This window comes from Lepisosteus oculatus, chromosome 5, assembly GCF_040954835.1.
Source record: "Lepisosteus oculatus isolate fLepOcu1 chromosome 5, fLepOcu1.hap2, whole genome shotgun sequence".
Taxonomy (NCBI): Eukaryota; Metazoa; Chordata; class Actinopteri; order Semionotiformes; family Lepisosteidae; genus Lepisosteus; species Lepisosteus oculatus.
The window spans coordinates 46,213,858-46,234,889 of NC_090700.1; the positions used below are offsets into that span (position 1 = coordinate 46,213,858).

A 21,032-nucleotide genomic window follows, 5' to 3' on the forward strand; every position below is an offset into this window, starting at 1 on the left:
CGTCTTTTGTTTACTTCTTTCCCCGTTATATAAATAGTAGAAGCATAAAAGTAAGGAATCAGTGTTTTAACAGGCGAACACAGCGGGTTTATGTAATTATAATTACAAGAGAATTAACACCTACATGCGAGCTCAAATCTGTCTGAGAGGGGGCTCTAATCATAACAAGATGCCTGAACTTAAGTTGCAAAAAATCGCAAGTGAACCCAAAACTAAAACCCTAATTAGATACGAATTGCTAAGGGAAGGCATTCAATCATTTCGTTTTGGCTTTGTGTATTAGCAGTCTTATGTTTCTTTATTCTGAATTCAAACGCGTAAAAGTTGAAATGTGCTGCAAAAATATGAAATGTTTGAATTACTTAAAGGTAAGCTATCTTTGTAAGGCAATAACGTACGCCCATCGTAAGCTGTTGTACTTGGAAATAAGGAATTCTCTGAACAAGTTGTGGTTTATAGATCTTTAACTTTGATAAAGCCAGTCTCTTACTCTTCATCTTACCAGCTAAATTATGTTTGGCCAAAAGGTTAGGTCAGCTAAATGTAGTCCGTTACCTGTCTCTCATAGTTATATTTGCATAATCATGTGTCGATGTGCCATTTGCCGCGCACTTAATTGTTTTGTTTTGTCTATAAAATCTCAATTTCGCCGGGAAAAATACATATGTGAAGTGTTTAAGAAGTGTTGGGAGTTTACTTTCCCTTTTTATTCCCTTTTTTTCCTTTTTTATTTAAAAAGATACTTAAACATCCCCGTTATATTTCCATTAAGCAATCGATATAACTGTCTATTGAAGCAATATTCTTTGTGGAGTTATATATTGTTAAAAATCAGCTTCCAAGGTTCCGCCGAGAAATCGAGACTCATTTAAAATTGTATTTTCCACCCAAAAACCCGGCGAAATGCGGAGCTACCAGCAATAGTTTTTTTTAATGGTGTCATTCAGATGAATAAACAGGAAAAACACAGTATAGTGAAATTACAGTTGTTTATTGGAGTTACAAAGATTTACATACGAGCGTGTTTTGATGCCTTGTGGAACAGCCTTGTATCCGGTAAGTATAAAGATTTAACTGTGAAAACAGTATTGAACTGTTCGTAGTGTTGTGTCTTTGCACTTTCAGGATACACGAAAATGTCTTTTCGGCTTCTTACCTGGGCAACTACGAAGTTAAATGCACTCGGAAAGGATGTCTGTTGATCAAACACGTAATAATATAATAAAATATCGAAATCTAGCGCCATTTAGATTTCTCAGGTCATAATACCATTCACCTGGCAAGCTATACTGTCTTTGGCCTGTACTAGTTCATAAAAGAGTTGCAGATCATAAACATGACAATTTAATTAACTGGCACCACGATAATCACAGCTAAACATAAGGTTGATGGGAAACCTATGCCCATTTAGAACATGCGTGATGAACTAAGATTGCTGATGCATTGACATGAAAGAACGACATATAAACTTTAATAGTTTATAAAATAGAGGAGTTCAGAACAGTGACGAGTTCCAGATTCGTATCGCAATACTCGCGTTACCTCATTGTGTGATAAATAAAACCACGACTAAAGTTCCAGCATACATCGATTTTCAGTTTATCAAAGGCTTTGGTGATGGACAAGATAGTAGAAGTGTCGAGGATGTTATAATTTGTAAATCGGTTTTTAACACCCCTCTGAAATGTTTTTTCTCCATCGCCACAACCTTTCTTCACAGCATGAGCGTCTTTCTGAAAATGCGTCTGCTTTACATCAAAGACGACAATTCCGAAAGAGTGACCATGATGGATGAAGTCAAAACATTTCCTCTACAGTCGCCACACTACAGTATTGCGAAATGTTGTGAGTCCAACTTTTTTGTAAATTATTATTCCCCGGGCGCCCTCTGCTGGAAATGTAAACTTTTATTTTCCGTGAGCATGTTCCTCGGTCAATATTTGGTAAAAAGTAACGCAGCAGCAACACAAAACTTGCAAATCCCGAATAATAAACATCGGATTCAGACCCACCAAACAATAACTCCATTCCAGAACAAATATTCTTAATGGTGCTTCCACCGGACCAACGCAAAAAGCTTGAATGTGAATGTGAAGTGGAAAATTCTGTATGAATATTGGCTGCTACAATTTACCAACAAATAAAAATAGTCATTGTTAAATTTAAGTTCCGATCTGTAAAAGGGAAATTTAAACTAACGCTTTACATACGCAAAGCTTTCATTTGAACCCCAGTATAGAGTAAATAAAAAAAATGTTAATGAATGCGTGGATGAGTTCATTTTTCTTTTCGATGGGTTTTGGCCTGAAATGTATACATAAATTAGACATAATAATTAATATATTCATTACAATTTATGCTTAAATTAATACAGTCGATAAAATAATAACATGTCGATAAATGTAATTTTCAGGATTTTGAAATACTGAATATTCTGCAACGTCTGTTCGATATTTCGAAATTTTGATTGCACGACCTCGCCTAGATGTGTGTAATAAATACAATAACAATTACAAAGTTCGAGCAGCGCCAAGGAAGAAGAAAGCAGAAAACAGTGGAAACGTCTTCTTACATCCTTCTACTTTTCAGTGTGGAACTAACCTCTATATGCTGGCTCCTTAACCAGATAGCTAGGAAAAGTACCTGCAAATACTGTATATCGTTTTTTTTAAAGAATTGTTAATAAACTCAATAGTTTAGCTCTAGAAATACAAGTCAGGAACGGGGCTCAAAAACTCCAAAAAATGAAAGAAAATACTAATTAGCAATTATTTGCTGCATTTCAGATCAAATTGATGTTGGTCGAGTATATACTGGTGGTGGGTGCTGTACATTGGTGGTGGTGGAGGGGAGTCCCCATAAGCTGTAGGGCGTTTTGAATGGAGGGTCCAGAACAGCGCTATATAAGTGTTTAAGGAATTTATTATTATTATTATTATTATTATTATTATTATTATTATTATTATTATTATTATTATTATTATAGAGGGTAGCATGAGACACCCTGGTGCGTGTTTTAGCTCGATTCCGGATGACTAAGAAGTGGAATTGCTAAAGGCACAGGCCGAGACCACCTGAGCCTACAGTAAATGATTGAGCTCCTCGGAAGAGGGCAGTCTTTAGCTGAAGAAATGGACGTCCTTCGTTATTAGCGATTTCTCTCTGATGCCCGTCATGGTCTTTAACAAAGAAGGAAGTGTTCAGAATCATTCGAATGTGTTTTTCATGTTAACAGAGGGGTGGCTACATTTCAGTCCGTTGGGAATAATTAAAGATGATGCGCAGGTAATGTTTCTTAGCAGCGGGCCTGCATCTGTGTCACACCTGAACAGTATTTCTGTCGGGGATCCACTTTCGAGCCCCAGTTCGGAAGGAAAAGGCCATTTAATCTAATGCGGGCCACCAAGAAAAAATGAAATATTCGCAAACAAGTAGATGTCTATAGCTGAGATCTTAAGTATCATGTCTGCGCTGTGAAGTTTAAACTGTCTGCAAACGGATTTTTGTGATCAGCAGTTTTAAAGAATATATTTCTGGGGTTCTTCGTTGTGTTGCCGGTTGAGATTGTCTATATGTTCTATGAGACAGTTCTGGAGCGTATTTCTTTTATCTTGCCCAACGTTGTGAATCACCTAATAATTACAAAAAAATAATTATAGTGAGGACAGATATGGCAGTTAATGCTAAATGCACTTTTCTTTTCTCCGATAAATCCTAGGTGTAAAAGTTCGTTACCATCTCCAAATTATGACAGACAATGCCTTACTGTACAACAATGCAAATTAAAAAATATGTAAACATGTATCTATACATGACTTCTATTTTAGCAACAATTTTGTTATATTAACATGTTTGTTAGTAGGTCAGGTGGGTAGCTGTGTCAGCATGTGTAGTCTGCAAAGGACCAAGTAATAGGTTTATTCCATGCTGAAAAGAGAGGAGAGAAAACACAACGTTATACTATGAGAAAATACGGCAATAAAGATTTATGCTTTCAGTCTGTTTTTTGTAAATCTGTTGTAGGTAGATGAACCATAAAACGATGAAGAACATGTGTCTTATATAAAAGTGGTTTTGTTTAACATATATTATCGGTTTAATTAGGCTAAAGATGAACTGAAATCTGGGATCTTTCAAATGAAATCTGAAACATTTAACTTATAGCTGACCAAGCGGTATTCTATCGCCTAGAGGGAGTTGCGAGTACTAGCCTATAATTTTTATTAAGTAGGCTACAGGGCAATTCACTCTAGATGTGCTGTCAGTTTGAGGTTTTTCACGACAGCTGAAACAACAATTCCGGAAAAAAATAAATGAAGAAACACCACAAATCCTTTTAAGCCCCTACAAAGAGCTATTTCCGACCCAAGAGCCCCGTCGCCACCAACTCTGGAGTCTTCTGTGGCTTTTAGATATCACTCTTTCCTGCTCCAGGAAATTCAAATGCTGTGAGGCTTCGATTCCTTATAAATTGAAGTTAAATGTTATGCAGCAAATTAAATATATTTAATTACCCTTACGAAAAGAAATGACTAAAATTGCGTTTACAAGAAATGTCCTCATCCTTTATAGAAACCTAGGAAAGGGTTATATGGACTTCTAGGACATTTCTCTGGAATCTTTAAGTCACCTATTGAATTTCGTAGCTAGCTGAGCAGCTCAAGAAATGTAATTTACCTGAACCCTTTAAGTTAGATTGGCGCAATGCTGAAATTCCAGAAACCGAGATTGCTCCTTTAACGCACATTTTAGCCTTGAAGTGAAGTAATGATTAAACTGTGAGCATCGATTTCTCCTCTACCCAGCTTTTGAGTTCAAGTTAAAGGTGGTCCAATGTTTTTTTTTTTAACCAAACAAAGACATTTGAAAGCGGAACAAAGCGTTTGGCAATCTTACTGGTGAGAATAAAACTGTTTGAAACAGGGTGGTGGTGGTGGGGGGTGGATTCTATAAAGTTAATTGATCTCGTCGGTGGCTCTTGGTACGGTCGAGCTCTTGGGGGGGGAATCGGGGATCGAAATAGACTAACCCGCCAGCGACCCCAGACAGACAAGCTCGGCGAAGGTTTTAAAAGCGGGGCAGCTGAACCGCGCGACACAGCCAGGCTTGTCAGTCCCCTCTCCTGCGAGGAGACAAGGTAGCTCAGTCAGCGGACGATGGAGAGGAAAACTAGGAGGAACCTGCGGGAGCGCTTCGCCCTGAAGAACAGCATTGTCAAGGAAGCCTTGGCAGAATTCCTCGGGACATTCGTACTCATCGTAAGTTCCCTCACAGTGACCGAGCGAGTTCATTTAACATCGGCAGGTTAAGAATGGCACCTGTTGTCCTTGCTACCACAAGGAGTATGTATGAGGGGTAGTACTACTGTGAGACACAGTGTTTAGTGTTTTGTGTAATGTTTAATTTGTTTGGTGTGAGTCAAGTTGTGTTTACTCTCTGACCCAGGGAAAAGTGGACGGTTGAGGAGAGAATGCAGGCGCGCGGTGTGTCCGTTATTCTTTTTCTTCTTCTTGCTTGGGCTGCTAGTTTTGTTGGGGTTTTTTTTAATCAATAAAGTGTGATAATCGGCCCGTGAAAGCTCTTTTTCCTTCACGTGAATGCCTAAAACCCTATACCGAACCCAGGATTTTACAGATATTTTTACATATACGTAACTCTTTTTTAGAATGAAAAAAAAAACACGTTTTTCGTGAACAAGAGGAGTTATGACTGATTCATGTAATGAAGCAACTCTGTGATTTTCACGAAAAGAGGGGTTGACTCATGTCTTTGATACTGGAAATTCATCGTCTCTTACAAGAACATTCATCAAATAGCTTGTTCACCGTCTCTGCCAATGGACGGAGGCGAACTGAAAACCCTGGTGTCTTCAGAAAGCTGAAATCTGAAATGTGGCCATCAGGATAGTAGTCGGAAAAGACCAGTCAAAGTGCTGATGTTGGTGAAGAGTTATTTCGACTGGCGAAGTAGCCCATGAACGTGGTATTAGAAACAATCTTCTGTTTTATAATATTTGAAACACATTGCGTTATTCGTTTTAACAACTAAATACTTAAATGAAACAACTCTCATCACTTAATAGATATCATGTATCGATTATAGAGACGCGACATATTTCAAAATTGTAATCTTCTATAGTTGAGGTAGGCAGTGTGGAAGCTGCCGTGCTTTTCTGCTTGGGCTCGGTCTGAGCTCACTTTTGGAAAAGTGTCTTGTTTTGTTCCGCACTGCGGTGAGTGTTACAGAGCAATTCAACGATTAAGTCCATTGCAAACGTGTAAAACAAAACAAAATGTTCAATTATCAAAAGTATTTGATTAAACAATATTTAGCCCCGTTGCCCCCAATACAGAAAGTTGCTGACACCAATATCTATGCGTAATGTTTGGCCTGTTTTGGACTAATATACTGTACAAGTTAACCTCTTATATGATATTAGCCTTTTGTCAATGAGACTGCTATTTGGACCCTTTACAGAACTATCTAATCATATACCTTTTAACTGTCAAATGTTAGGTGTAGTAATTGTGCTGCTTCTGAACTGCAGTTCTGCACCTGCTACTACAGTGTTCCTTTCCCCTGATTAACCCGAGGACAGTTTGCTTCTCTGTGGGTAAACGAATCAATTAAAATATCAAACGAGGCTATTTTCGGAGTTTCCTCGTTATTTTGTTTTTGTTTCTTCCACAAGACTGGATAACTACCCGCCCCATCCCCTCTTTTTTCTGTGGCTTTGCCCGGGAATGAAACAGTGATTCAAAAGCCCATCTAATTGAATGTGACGGCCGCAATACAAATCAGTATTTTTTTCTTCTTCGCATAATTAGACTCTGGAAACAACGGTCCTTTTTGTTTCTTTGAATCGCAGCTTTTCGGCTGTGGGTCAGTTGCACAGACCGTTTTGAGTCGCGGTGCCGTGGGAGAGATGCTGACCATCCACATCGGATTCACTCTGGGTGTGACCATGGCGGTGTACGTGGCCGGAGGAGTGTCAGGTAACGGAAAACCCAACACACTGCCACTGACAGACTGAGTCGTCTTAGTCATCTTTCTGAACCCCTAAATACGTAGCGCTGTGCGGAGTAGGTCGTGAAGCACGTCGGCCCATGTTAACAGAAACCTCTCTTGCACAGTAATGCTGTGCAGCAAATTCTGAAAAAAAACACATGGAGATCTGCGCAGCTCTTGCAGCACAGATTTAATTTCTTGTACTAATAGCTGAGAATTCCTTTGCAACATCCTTTCTGAGTCGTTGATCACAGCAAAGAAGACTGGTGCCAGAGTGCTGGTTAATAGATTGATTATTCCATCAGTACGCTCTAAATATTAATACTGGGAGCACTGGTAAAGTCTGAGCTTCTTTTAGTGGATATCAGGGGTGCATTTCTGGCATATCATCATATACAGATCTATCAGAATCTCTTCACACATCACATCCATCCAATGCATTACAGGAAAATGTTCCAAGAGGAGGATCCTAGAAATACTGTTGATATTATTTTGGCTAATTTAATACCAAGGCTTCCTGATCATGGCATGACCTAACGTAAATGTGAGGAAGGCGGAATGACTTTATCCCTGTCCACTGAAACCCTGGAAGTTGACGTGTGACTGGCACAGTGTCTGCTGCTTGCTCACAGACAAAGAACGCAGTGTAGTGATGTGCTGGAGACCTGCAGAGAATGCTTTTGCTAAGCCCAACCAGTGCAGTGTAACAGGAGCCCAGTGCCTGGCCTTGTACCTTACAAATATCTGAAAAAGTTTTTCAATGCTGATCAGCTGATTCAAGTATTTCAGAGTGACTTCAGTCAGTCAGGCAGCAATGACAGAATGGAAATACTCAGTGTGTTGAAACTGAAGGAACAGTACACACAGAGCAACTACATTCCAGACAAACATCGACATGATCTATAGTTATTACCATGGAAACCCATGCACTATGCAATAAGTGTCACAACAAGCTATAGAAGTGTGTGTACAGGGAGGTAGGTGCAGTGGGTGGTGCATTTGAGTGTACAGCCATAATCCTTTAGATAAAACATTAATCAGTTACTTTCTGCCAACATAGTGGTTATTGTGAGCAGTTTGACTACACATTACATATCCCCATTGGCAAAGCTGTGGCTAGATATTACTGACATGCAAAGCTAAACACCCATTTCATGCAATCCTGAATGGATTTTATGTGTTTGCTTCCCTAGGATTACTGCAGAAAAAATTATAGGAATAAGAAAAATTATACTTATTAAGAATTAATTAATGGTTTTCTTATCAACCTGCTAAGATATCGTAATGTCCACGAATCAACTCTGTGAGCTTTTTTTTATGAAGATTTTTGGCTTACCATTTATACAATAGAATCTGTTTAGGTTTCAATTAAAATAAATAGAAGTGTCTGCGTACAGTATGTCCCTTTAAGGGTGCATGCTACACATAATGGACAAATAATACAGGACAGATCTAATAAAAAATAGCCAGAATGTTAGAGGCTTTGATTTTTTTATCCTGTTGACAGTGAACGGATTTTTCTGGTCTGGTCAGCCACAGCAGTGCTCTTCTTTTCCATGGGAAAAATTTTTCACTTCTGCACAGTAGATTAGCAACACGAGTTTTATACCAACAACCGTTTCCACATCGCCAGAGAGAAATGCCGCATGCCGTCTTTTGTAATAACTTTGACCACAGCTACACATTTCGCTTTCTGCCGCACCAAGAGAAAATACATCTCTCAAAACAAGCAGCCTTGCAATTTTTTTAAGTATTGATTATTTGTTAGCCATAAACACGCTGCCCCCTGCCAGTCAAGCGTTGCCATATTATGGCATAATCTCTCTTAGGCCACATTACACACTTCCCTGAGTAGGAAGCTCCTTTCTCATCTGCTTTCAACAGTAACAATTAGTGTGGACAGCGACACAGGGTACTTTTATCTTCCACCCACATGACCAAGAAAAACCTACTGTACAGGCTGTGAAATGACATCTGTGATGATCACCTGAGATATCGGACTAATGAGCTTTTCTGGGGCACAGGATCCTTGTATGAGGCGACCGTGTTGGAATCGGGTGTGGGCAACCTGTGGATTTCCACTATTCCTTTCTTAGTCTACACGAAATCTTCCCACCAACAGAAGCTGGTTTGTTTTTTTTGGTGGGGATGTGGGAAAGATGTGAGCTGGAGGAACTGGGTGTTCATTCTGTGCAGAACCCTTGCACTAGTTCACTCCACGCTCTGAAATTGTTTTAAGCAGATTTAGCCGGCTTATGTCAGACTCAATTCAGACAGACTCTTTCAGCCTGTTGTTGTTGTGCTGCTCTTTCTGAATGGGATATGGATTAGTTCACAGTGTGTAGGATGACGCCCCAGTGGTATCAGCCTAGCAGAGGTCATACATAACCTTGGGGGCTAGACAAATGGCGTGAGCGCGATTGATCGCGGTGATGGTGGCCGTAGGGCCTGTTGTCACATGAAAACTTGAAGGCATTTGGTCAAATGATGGGAGAGAAAAGAGCAAAGCAGTCCATCTCCAGATACATGTTCCATTCCAGATTCATTTCTAAATCCAGCCTTCCATCTGAGAATATGTGTCTGCCAAAAGAGCATGTTAAAATACACCAGGAAACAGACATGTTGGTTGCAAAAATACCTGAACTGAATTAAAAGAAGAGCAAAGACAGAGCCAAACACCTGCATCGTGATATTTTACAACATGGTGAAGTACAAAGTACAGACAACACAAGATGCTCAGAAGTGCTATATCTGTGTACCACAAAGCGTTTTGTTGCTGAATATCACAGTGGGAAGCACTGTGATCTACAGGGTGTTTCTCCTTTAAAATAAAAAGATAGTCTGTCACACTGTCCCTTGTCTCTTTTAAAGAAAAGGCAAAAAGTAAAAACAATGGATTATTCGAGATGTATGAGGATGCAATGCACCTGTTGCTGGCTGAGAGTTAATTATACTGGTTTCATCTTTACCTAAATCTGCTTAATATTTATTGGAGTAGCTTGTCAACTACCCAGTCACTTAAGCCACAAATATTGCTTTTTGCTGCCTGGATATATCACAGTGCCATTTTACCATTCTGGTAAGCTCTTGTTTTGTGGCATGCCTTTAGATCCTTACAGCTAGAATGTAACAGTTGCTCTTCTCCTTAATTCAATTTTATTGCCTTTGGCAATTGGTTCATGGATACAAGCAAGAGTGATATCAAATTACATCATGTGTGGATGGAGTGGTAAATAGAATTAATATCTTGGATCAGCTTGCCCACTTATTACTTAGGTTAAAAAATACTGAAAATTAAATTGCATTCTTCTAGTGAGACAGGCTGGAAACACTAGGGAGAAGTGCATCACAAGCAATCTGAGAGTGAGAAGTAATTCCAGCCCATTATTCTGTTTGAATTAGCAGTGCTCGTTACACTGTTCACTTCATTGAAGCCGAGGAAAAAGTAAACGGGGATTTTTAAAATATGTTTTATTTTCATTAAACTTTATAGAATATGTGCCTTTATAGAATATGTGCCAGAATATTGCAAAAGAGGTTGATCCTCTTTTGCAATGACATGATCAATCTGTCAACTAATTTTTATGATTCATGGAATTATACAGCAATTTGCATCCCAGAGGATCCCAATAACCTTTAAACATATAAGATGTGCCATCACTAGGCTTCTCCCACAGAAATCCCTGTGGATACCGCTCACCCAGGAGCAACTTTAGAAACGTTGCTGCAGGAGACGCAAGATCACACAGAGGTCCAGAGTGGCCCAGCTAATGATTTCTTTAACCATTTTTTTAGTCTTGAGAACCGTTTCCACCATGCTCAAGCCCACCCAACAGAATGGGGTGAGATTTCATTTACCACTCTGCTGCACGGAAGCAGAGAGGTAAGGGTTCAGGGAAAAAAAAACTGTTTCTCTAGTAACTGCCTGTCACTTTCAAACAGCCAGCAGTACCAAGTGACAACGGTAAGTGAGGACAGGAAGAAGACAGAACAACCAAACCGTTAAGGAGTGTGCACTTCGGAAACAGGGTTTGTAGCTGGTGTTGAGTCTTGATTGTGGCTTACCATCTTGGGCATGACTGGGACAGCCTCACACACTGCTTCCCCATGGCCCAGGCTGTGCTATCACAGCTGATGGGTGTTGCCAAGCTCTTGTAACTGCACTGTGGATGCAATCCTAAACCTTTCAAGCCTCAAGGCATCTTTAATGAAGTAGGTGAAATACAAGAAGGCATTTAGATGAACAGTGTAACTTGAAACATCCTTTTAATATATAATTAAATAAGATATTCCACCGCTAGAATGCTGAAAAGTAGGAAGAAAGAAAAGACACAATGTTTTGGCTGTTACGTCTTCCTCGGCTGTAAAGAAGGATCTCACACCAGGGGGAGACCCAAAACCAAAACGTTGTTTTTTTTAATTCTACTTTTCAGCTCGGAATTAACTTTACTTATTCAACGCACACCAACACAGTTTGGATCCCTAACACGCACAATGAGCGCCTTGCAGGTCTAGACACATTTTTTTTAGTCTGAATAACGACGCAATTCCAACGTTGGTAAAAAAGTTCGAAATGGATCCTTTGGGAAAAGGGCCCATACAGCGCTTCTAGAAAAGGCATTATTGGGAGATTTTAATTTTAGAATTGTGAGATACTTACTAGCAGAATCTGGAAAATGCTTCATTCGGATTAAGATGAGCTCTTGGTTAAATCGCGCTTTTTTTTTGGCTGGATTTCCAGGGGCACACGTGAACCCCGCGGTGTCCCTCGCCATGCTGGTGCTGGGCAAGTTGAAGCTGGTGAAGTTCCCGGTGTACGTGCTCGCACAGTTCCTCGGCGCCTTTGCCGGGGCTGCAGCCGTGTACGGGCTGTATTACGGTACGTATGAAAATGTCCCCGAAGTTCCTCATTTTCATCTAGGGCTAAATCATTCTGCTTCTGTCTGTAGGCCCGCGTCACAGGGAAGAAGGATTCCCCATTCAAATTATTTTCGCGTGCTTTTGAGGAAAGAAAGTAATAATATTAGGGCCCTGGAATTTGGAAATGAAGTTACTTCAAAAGTGGTTCGTTCCTAGAGCCACAACATTCATACATTCTAATAAATTAAATCTAATAAATTTTAAAGAATGTAATTGGATTAATCAACGCACACCCGTGGACTGGTGTGTATATTCACATAAAAATGAAGAAAAGACCCAGGGTTAAGTGATTTGACTGAAATTCTGTTTGACATGTGTCTCGTGCTTTTCAGCGTTCAGTGAGGTTACACAGGCCTTGAGTGTGAACAGAATAAATGGAAAGTCTATTGATTGTTACAGTGGAATGCTCAAATGGGTCCCCAGACCTTTTATAGGACAGAAAACCTTGAAAGCATGTCAGGTTACATTCCAAACACTATTTATGTTGCTGGACTTGGAAGCTGTATCCTAATTACAAAACCAGTGAATACTGCCCAACTGCCTGTCACTAGATTGGGTGTCTGCTAGTGTTGAAGATTTGTACTGTATATCAGTTTTGGACCTCCCTAGCAATGATTCAAGAAAAAATGTAATATGTACCTGATTTTACATTAACCGAGATTGAAGAAATACTCAATTTCTCAAATGCCGTGTCTGTAAACTTCCTGCATATTATGCCCTTTATATATTTTTTTTTAAATGATACTATCATAAGGGGCTATTATTTGCTCACATACGTATTAAATATAATATATAAAACAAGTATAATAAACTGATTAGCAAGGGAATGATGTGCAGCAAAATGTCCAATGGTGACACTGTGAAATGTACCAACCCTGTGTTGTATTCTAGATGCCTTTATGGATTACACCAATGGAATACTAATTGTTACTGGTCCCAACGCTACAGCACATATCTTTGCATCATATCCGGGAAGACACTTGTCAATCCTAAATGGATTCATAGATCAGGTGAGTGCCGGGTGGTGATAAAGAAAATGGATATTACACTCCTTTCTGCATTGCATCCTCCATCATCAGTGACATCCGTTATCCACCATTATCTCTAAACTGCGTAATGATTTTGCACAGCATGGATGGCAGAGGGGGGCAGTGTGGTGGCGAATGATTAGCATTGCTGCCTCACAGCACTGTGGCCCAGGGCTCAGTTCCGAACCTGGGGTGCTATCTGTGTGGAGGATGTATGTTCTCCCCATGTTCACGTTTTCTCTGGGATAATTGGCTTCTGGGAAGGTTGGCACTTCCAGAACGAATGTGTGCATGTTTGTGTCTGGGTGTCCCCTGCCATGGACTGGCGTCCTGCCCAGATTTTTGATATAGTGATATAGATTTTTCTTTGCTCATCTTAAATTTCAGTCATGATTACTGGTGCTAAAATTTAAAATCTGGACAATGTGGCTTTAAATTAAACTAGAGACCTTAATGACCTAACATTTTAAAATACAACAATAAACCTATGGCCAAGACTCTGTACCTACTGAATATTTTAATGATAAATCTTACCTGAAAGCAAATATCCAATATTGAATTCAAATTTTAAGATAAAATTTCTTAGACATAAAATTTAGGATTATGTTGGAATTCAAATTACATATTGGAATGTAAAATTATATGGTTGTTGCCAATGTATATCTTTTTTATTATTAAATAAAGAAAGTGAAGCACTGTTGTTCTTAAGGTAGAAAAACAAACATGACTACACTAATTCAATTAGTGCCATGGTTTTTAGGATAGACATCTAATGCAAAAAATATCTACAGCTAATCACTTAAAATTGATTATTCCAAATGTTAAAAGCACTTTTCTCCATTAGCAGCTGTTGTGGGATCCTCATTCATTTGTAGGTTTCCCAAATATGCACTTTCATTGTGGCTGACCTTTGCCTCAGATGGTAAAGATGAAAATGTGGACAATGCTATATGCAATCAGGGTTAAAAAAAACAGGAAGTGTGTGAGACATAATACTTAAGTACTTTCTGAATGAACCAATTAGGTTTGTCTATTCAGTGCTAAATCCCAGGTTTTGGTTCGATATCGGGCAGCTTGATGTTATAGCGGTTTGGTGTTGCTGCTCACAGTGCTAGTGTCCTAGGTTCAATTCTGGAGCTGGAGTGCTGTCTGTGTGGAGTTCGTATGGTCTTCCTGTGTGCGTGTAGGATTCCTCCCTTAGTCCAAAAACATACAGGTAGATTAATTGGTTTCTGAGAAAGTTGGCCCTGGTGTGAGTGTTTGTGTGTCTGCCCAGTGATGGACTGATGTCCTGTCCAGGGTGTAACAAATGTCCAGGGTGTCCAGCCTGTTGTTTGCTGGGATAGGCTTCAGCTCCACTGCAGCTCTTAAATGGAAGAAGTGGTTAGAACATGGATTATTATTGGTTCAATATCTTTGGAAGTGTTATTTCCAAATGCTTTCTTCCATAAAATAAATCATCTTCTTGAGCTCTGGATTAGTTGAGCTCTTATTACAGCAATTGTGCAGTATGATTCTAGCTCACCTCTCCTGTCCCTTGTGTGACACAGGTCATAGGGACGGGCGCCCTGGTGCTTTGTATTCTGGCCATTGTGGATGGGAAGAACAATGGGGCTCCCAAAGGAATGGAGCCTTTAGTGATTGGGCTGATCATCATGGCTATTGGGGTCTCCATGGGACTGAACTGTGGGTACCCTATAAATCCTGCCCGGGACCTCGGCCCACGCCTGTTCACTGCAGTGGCAGGATGGGGAAGAGATGTCTTCAGGTAGGACATTGTTCTACAGCACTTTGCATAACACCAAGGACAGGGGCCTAGCTACTTCCTGCAGAATAACTCTAACCAGCCTTCCCTCTCCACAGTAAAATCGAAACTGGAGCCCAGAGTTTCAACGTTACAGGGAGATAAGTCAAAGCCAGAGTTCATCAGTGACATTTACGGGATTGCAATTGAAAGGTCAGCAAAATCATGGCTCCATGATTTCTTCCTTCAAGGAAACGTCAGATAAAGTTTCACAAGTCTGTGTTAAGGAAGTTAAGTCTCTTAAGTTCTCTTTACATGCCTACCCCATTACTTTCCAGCTCTGTGAGTTTTACCATGTCCCTGTTACAATGCACAGCCTGTCAATGTCCAGTCCAGCTGCACAGAATTCCTGTTCGTTGTGCCGGGGCTTTTCTTTCACACAGAGAATGGGTAGTGAGGGAACTGAGTGCAAGTAAGATGAAGTGACCGGTCACATTGCGCCTTCACACAACAGGACGGTTTTCAAGCTTTCTGGTATCCTGACATCTGAAATTAACCTTTATTATAAAGGTTTATCATCTGCACACTGAATAAATGATGCCCTTAATATAACCATTATATGACCCTTAATGAAGAAGCCAGTAGTCTTTTCCTTTGAGAGGAAAAGGATAGTTTCACTAATTCTGCTTCCCAGCTGTGCCGTTATTTTTAATCGCCATCTTATAGGATGTGTGGTTAAACCTGTAACAGCTGCCTTTGCATTACTTTTATCACAATTTTCAACAAAGTAGAAGGCCACACTGTGTAAACTGTTCTTGCTTGTTTATGAAGGATTTACAGCCCAAGAGAGGAAGAAAGCACCAGTTTAATATCAGGGGCTGATAATACTCTCTGCTACCGGTAGATAAGGTACTGTAAGGTCCAGCAGAGGGCGCCCTTTCCTCTAAATAAGACCACACTTCAGAAAAGTCTTTACAACGAAGATAATTGTGTTTACAGTACATCTGACTTCTACTATATGTGCTTCTACAGTATAAGTGTATGCTAATGTGTATAAAAAGTCAAAAACTATAAATGTTCAATAATTTAACCTAGCATTTTTGATGCAGATTAAAGGGGAAACAGGTAAAATAAAAGATGGTGACTCATTTCTATTGAATTCAATAATCAGAAAGTACTCCAAAGAGGTACAGAGCTCCTACAGTTCACAAATGGTGAATCATGTGGACTTATCTGCAGAGGGGGCTCAGCTGACTAATTATCATAATCCACCAGACTCGATCAGTTATGACCCAATAGCCTTAGCAGGAAATACCTTTAAAGCAGATTTAGAGCAGATGTGCTGGAAAAGGCTTCTGCTACTCAGGGTTGTCACAGACTTCCATCTAAGCTTGCCAAATTGTGGCAAAAACCAACAGAATCAACCGTCAATCAAATGTCCTTCAATGGGCACAGCAGTAGCTAACACTGTGGTAAAATCGATAAGCAAGCCAGTCAGAGAACATTACGTTTCCTGTTGCGCTGGTTTTAGTCACACTCTGACCTACAGTATTCTCATCACTCAGTGAGAAGTGATGGGAACTCACTGGCTCTGGCTTCAAAGTCATCGCCCTTTAGAGCTGAAGAGCTCTTTGATAGCAGAGGGTGTTAGCTCTTTCTGTAGAAAAGAAATAATCTCACTGATCACCAAAACACTCATCGGGACAAAATGTAGACAAATTAAGAGGCAAATACTCTATACACTGTTTTTTATGTTAACTTTTGATACCTTTTACACTTTTAGATTCCTTTTTTTTAAACTAAGGCACGCATTTGTTATTATCTTCTATAAGCAGTTACAGTCATGGTTTTCATGTACTGCAAACAAATTATGACCATAAAGGAATTTCTCAGATAATCCAGCATGAAGTGACAAAGCGAAGCTACTAGAGGAGAAAGGGTTTGCCTTGTGTGCAGGGGTGTCCCCGGCCGTCATGTTGCCTGTTCTGTCTCTGCAGCGCTGGGAGGAACTGGTGGTGGATTCCAGTGTCTGGCCCGTTGGTGGGCGGGGTTGTAGGAGCTGTGTTGTACCTGTTGTTCATCGAGCTGCACCACGCCGAGCCGCAGAAGCACCTGGAAGAAGAGAACAGCGTCAAGGAAAAGTATGAAATGATAATGAGCTAAGGTCCTGCAGCGGGGCCTGCGGTGCTGCTCCACTCACTTCGACGCTGCTAGATTAGACCTGAAGAACTGCTTGTCACACGCGCTGGGAGGACACTCTAGGATTCTGCGGTCAAGAACAGGCCCCTGTGATAGAACAAGGGCAGCTCAGTTGTAGGAACTCTACTGTAAGACTGGAACAATCCCACTCTCAGTACAGCTCATAGACTTTGTTGCAAATGGAAAGCATTGACACAGACAACATACACAGAAAGGGCCATTAGTATGCTTCCTAGGGCAATATTCTTCTCTGTTTTTCTTCATAAAACAGGGGATGTTAATCTGGTAGAACTGCACATCAAGCTAACTTCTTATTTTAGTGTTTGGCCCTTAAAAATGTTACTTTTGCTTTCAGGAAATGCAGGAAAATAACTGTAGACGGAGGTTTGAAGTGTAAAACGTTTGAAGAATTATCCAGGAGTTTTGACTTTCGGTCACTGAATATGAAGGTAGGGCTTATGAGAGGTGGCTCCCAGTATCCAGCATTTTCCTCTTGTTATGAGCCAGGAAAGAAGCATCCTATAGCTTTGTAATTTAAAAAAATTACACCGGCAAATATCCTGCCAAAGAATGTTTTCATTTCTGAGAAAATTATGGCTCATAATGCAAAAATCAGTTAGTGGAATGTCCTTTAAATTAACAACTTGAACATCTTTCCCAGCATCCTTCCACTCATCATAAATATTTCACAGTTTTATGCTAAATGGCTAATGCATTCCCTACTCAAATATGCCTTCTGTCATGACATTCAGTGGGTTTGAGAGTGATGTCGTATAGGCATGTATCTCCTCTCTATTATAAATTGCAGTGAGCACCTTTTATGCCCCTCAAAATTCACCCTTAACGTGTGCGAAGTGTCAGCATTTTCTTTATGGTCTTTGAAAAGAAAACCAGTGTTTGCCAGAAAACCAGTGACCAAACCAGTGGTCTTCCACTTGGTCCTTGTTAATACATTTTAAAGAGTAATGTAAATTAAAGCTCTAGAACTGGAAAGCACACAAGCCACAGTGGAATATGTGCAAAGTAGTTTAAAGGGGAGTGCAAACAGACTATAGCACACACAGCAACCCACAATGAAAACCAAGAAACCAGACATGTTTCTGAGCTGCTGCAGTTCACTGTGGAGTTGCTACACCCCATTACTGACAGAAGGGCGGCGCTTTTAGAAAGATTTCACACGTCCTTCCCGGTGCCATATCGTATGACAGACAAAAGGCAGAGGGTGACCTCACAACGTGTTTCCTTTGGCCGTGGCTGGGTGAATGGTGCAGTCCATCTGGATATGGCACATGCACATTTGGATCCACATGTGGATACACGTATCCATCTGCTGATACTAGCGGTTAAGCAGGGAGAGTCAGGGGAGCTCTGCAGGACAGAGCTAGGCTCTGCGTCCCTCACAGGAATGTGCTAGCGAGCTAACATAATTACTTACTAAAACTAGATTACACGCGGTGTAGCTAAATACAAAAAAAGAGCTTGGATGGCTTGGAAGGAGCACTTTAGTTTGTGACTCTGTTAGAAAGCATCCCAAACCTTCTTTCTTTTTACAGTAAAGCACATCAGGCCACTGACTGCCACCTCTAGGCCACTCTGTGTAGGAGCATACTGGATTCTACAACCTCTGTTGACAGGTTTTTCTTCTTCTATATCTTAATATGTAGTATGTGTTACATTAAAATTAGATCTATATGATATACAATAGTTTTTAAATTAGATCTACAGTATACTTTATAATAGATTTTTTCAGATGATGTGTAACTATAAAAACGTGTTTTGCCACAGTTAATGGTACATCGGTCTCACAATGGCTATTTCAGCTCACTGTGGTTTCATTACAGAATTTAATAAACGTGTTGTATTGAGTAATTGACCCAGCTTTGGGTGAAAACGTGTTTTTGTTTTTGTTACTTTCTTTTGCTGTTACAGTCGCTATCTGTACTGTCTGCCTCCTCCATGGATTTACTTTCAACACAGCTTTGACAAATTAACTGTCAACTTCTTGTAAAATAATGAAAATGTACCATAAAACATAAATAAACACTAAAAATGTTTAATAATGCCTCCATTGTGCGTATCATTAATATCTCCATTTATTTACACGTATAGAAAGATTCTATTAAGTACACAACTATACACATATTTAGTAAAAGGTTGTTTGCTGGTCAAAGAGTCAGTTAAACCTTTACTTAGAACACCCATCCAAGCTGTTTATCATGATGCATTTGTCTGACGCTTTTATCCACGACTATTTACATTTTTATCTTTTTATACAACTAAGCATTTTACTGGTGCAATTTGAGCACACAAGGACACAACAGCTGTGGTCCAGCAAGATTTGAACCCAAAGGTCCAGCTCCCTGATCAGGGCTTCACACTCCTGCCCCAGAGCCGGTGTCTCTCCCAAAGAGGACTGAAACCCACGATCGCCCAGTTTCAAGTCCAGAGCCTAAGCTAAGCTCATTTCTGAAATACTATGTAACTATGTTGTGTTATAGGCCCAGTTCTTTTCGTATTTATGCAGTAAAGGCAAGGAGTTCTGGTTCTGGCCGTTTGCAAACACATCAATTCAGCCAAATGTGCATGTATGCATGTAATGAATGAAAGGGAGTCCATCTATCTAATTGTTATGTAGAATAGCTGAGGCATGATTTTGTTCTCAGTGTTTCATGCCTCTCCCCTGCTCAAGCTCTCCATATCTGGTGCATAATAGACCACATTCAGAGACTGTCAGCTAAAGAAGCTACTTTGCAAGGACTGTTGCTATGCGAGTAGGTAAATAAATAAAGTACTGCAATGCCAGTAGTGATGTACATGAAGACTCACAGGCAGATTCATGCACAGTTGCAGAGCCAAGGTTTAAGAGGACAATTGTTACTTCCCTGTGACTCATCAGCTGATTTTCCTGTTCAGCACATTTGTGACACTTTATTTTCTCTTATGAATTTCAACCCTGGGCTTTAATCCTCAAACAAAGAGACCTTCCAATATTTTTGTCTTAACTTTAAGTGCTTATAAACGTCGGATTTTAAGAGGTGTAGGATGGCCATGGACTCTTGGACTAAATATTAAATAAGGATTCATAAGCAAGATTCACATTTGTATTATGGTTCCACATATTGTACATGAATTTTCTACGAAACAGGTATTATGGAAGACTTTTTATTCAATTTCAAAATGAATATTTAGGGCAGCACGGTGGCGCAGTGGTTAGCGTTGTTCTCTTGCATCTTTGGGACCCTGAGTTAAATTCTGGACCTGGCATGCTCTCTGTAGGGAATCTGTATGTTCATCCCAGTGGTCCAGTTCCCAGTGCTCTCACCATCCAAAGACATACTGGTAGGTCAATTGGTTTCTGGGTAAAACCGGCCCTGGTGTGGGTGTGTGTGCCCTGCTTTGCACCCATTGCTTGCAGGGATAAGCTCCAGCTCCCCTGCCACCCTGAATCAGATGAAGCAGTTATTAAAGGGATGGGTGGATAAAAATCTACGGAAACATTTATCACTAATAAAAATGCTGCTTGCACACCACACATTTCACACAACCTGACAGTGTTCCAGGGATAGATTCTGCTGAAATACCACCTTCTGTTTGCAATGTTTTTATCTGTCATGAGCTCTTCTATATGAAGACGTCAAAAAATGCCTTAGGGCACAACCATACCACTTCCTTTCCCGCTGGGGCATGTAGAAAATGAACAGTGATCGTGCAGATTACAGACTGGCTGTATGAAACTGATCCTAACCAGGTGCAATGCAGTTTTCTCCTCCCTGAAACAGGGCAGCAGGGATCTCAGTAGTGTGTAGTTAGAAAAGTTGATTGACAGAATCAGCAGGAACCTTCAGGATCAAAGCTCCCAAATCCCAGCAGCCAAATCCCACAAGACAAATTTGCAGGATTTAGGAATTGTGGACTTGCATTCTTGGAAAGGCTGGACTAAAGACCAGAACTATAGCTTACAAATGTTGAGACCCTTTAAGTTGAGCAGGGAAGGACAGTAGCCAGTTTGTTCATGAACTGATCTCAGAGCCTATCAAATTAATGTCAATTCATGCAATCTGCACTGTAGAGCTAGTAATAGAGTTTGGGATATGAAGGCTTAGGGTGAGAATATCTTTGCTTAAGGCTAAATT

The 21,032-nt window shown here is 40.2% G+C and overlaps 1 protein-coding gene across 6 annotated transcripts; it reads left to right on the forward strand.

The window, feature by feature from the left end:
• Positions 1-1,718: 1,718 nt before the first annotated feature.
• Positions 1,719-18,961, forward strand: aqp9b (aquaporin 9b). Of its 6 annotated transcripts, XM_015343259.2 has the most exons (8): positions 4,905-5,258; positions 6,869-6,995; positions 11,750-11,887; positions 12,820-12,938; positions 14,507-14,724; positions 16,698-16,841; positions 17,255-17,348; positions 18,453-18,961. In XM_015343259.2, exons 1-8 carry the CDS (start codon positions 5,157-5,159, stop codon positions 18,453-18,455), a joined length of 945 nt encoding a protein of 314 aa, XP_015198745.1. In that variant the 5' UTR covers positions 4,905-5,156; the 3' UTR covers positions 18,456-18,961. The 6 variants fall into 6 exon arrangements, with proteins under 6 accessions (XP_015198744.1, XP_015198747.1, XP_015198745.1 ...); XM_015343258.2 differs by lacking the exon at positions 4,905-5,258 and adding an exon at positions 1,719-1,845 and having other exon boundaries at positions 17,255-18,961; XM_015343261.2 differs by lacking the exon at positions 4,905-5,258 and adding an exon at positions 4,821-4,898 and having other exon boundaries at positions 17,255-18,961.
• The last annotated feature ends 2,071 nt before the right edge of the window (positions 18,962-21,032 follow it).

Excerpts from the sequence above, each read along its gene's own strand:
- aqp9b (XM_006628723.3), top strand. The coding sequence starts at position 5,157 with ATGGAGAGGAAAACTAGGAGGAACCTGCGGGAGCGCTTCGCCCTGAAG. Across the intron at positions 12,939-14,506 it reads TAAATGGATTCATAGATCAG|GTCATAGGGACGGGCGCCCT; the intron begins GTGAGTGCCGGG and ends TGTGTGACACAG. Across the intron at positions 16,842-17,254 it reads GAGAACAGCGTCAAGGAAAA|GAAATGCAGGAAAATAACTG; the intron begins GTATGAAATGAT and ends TTTTGCTTTCAG.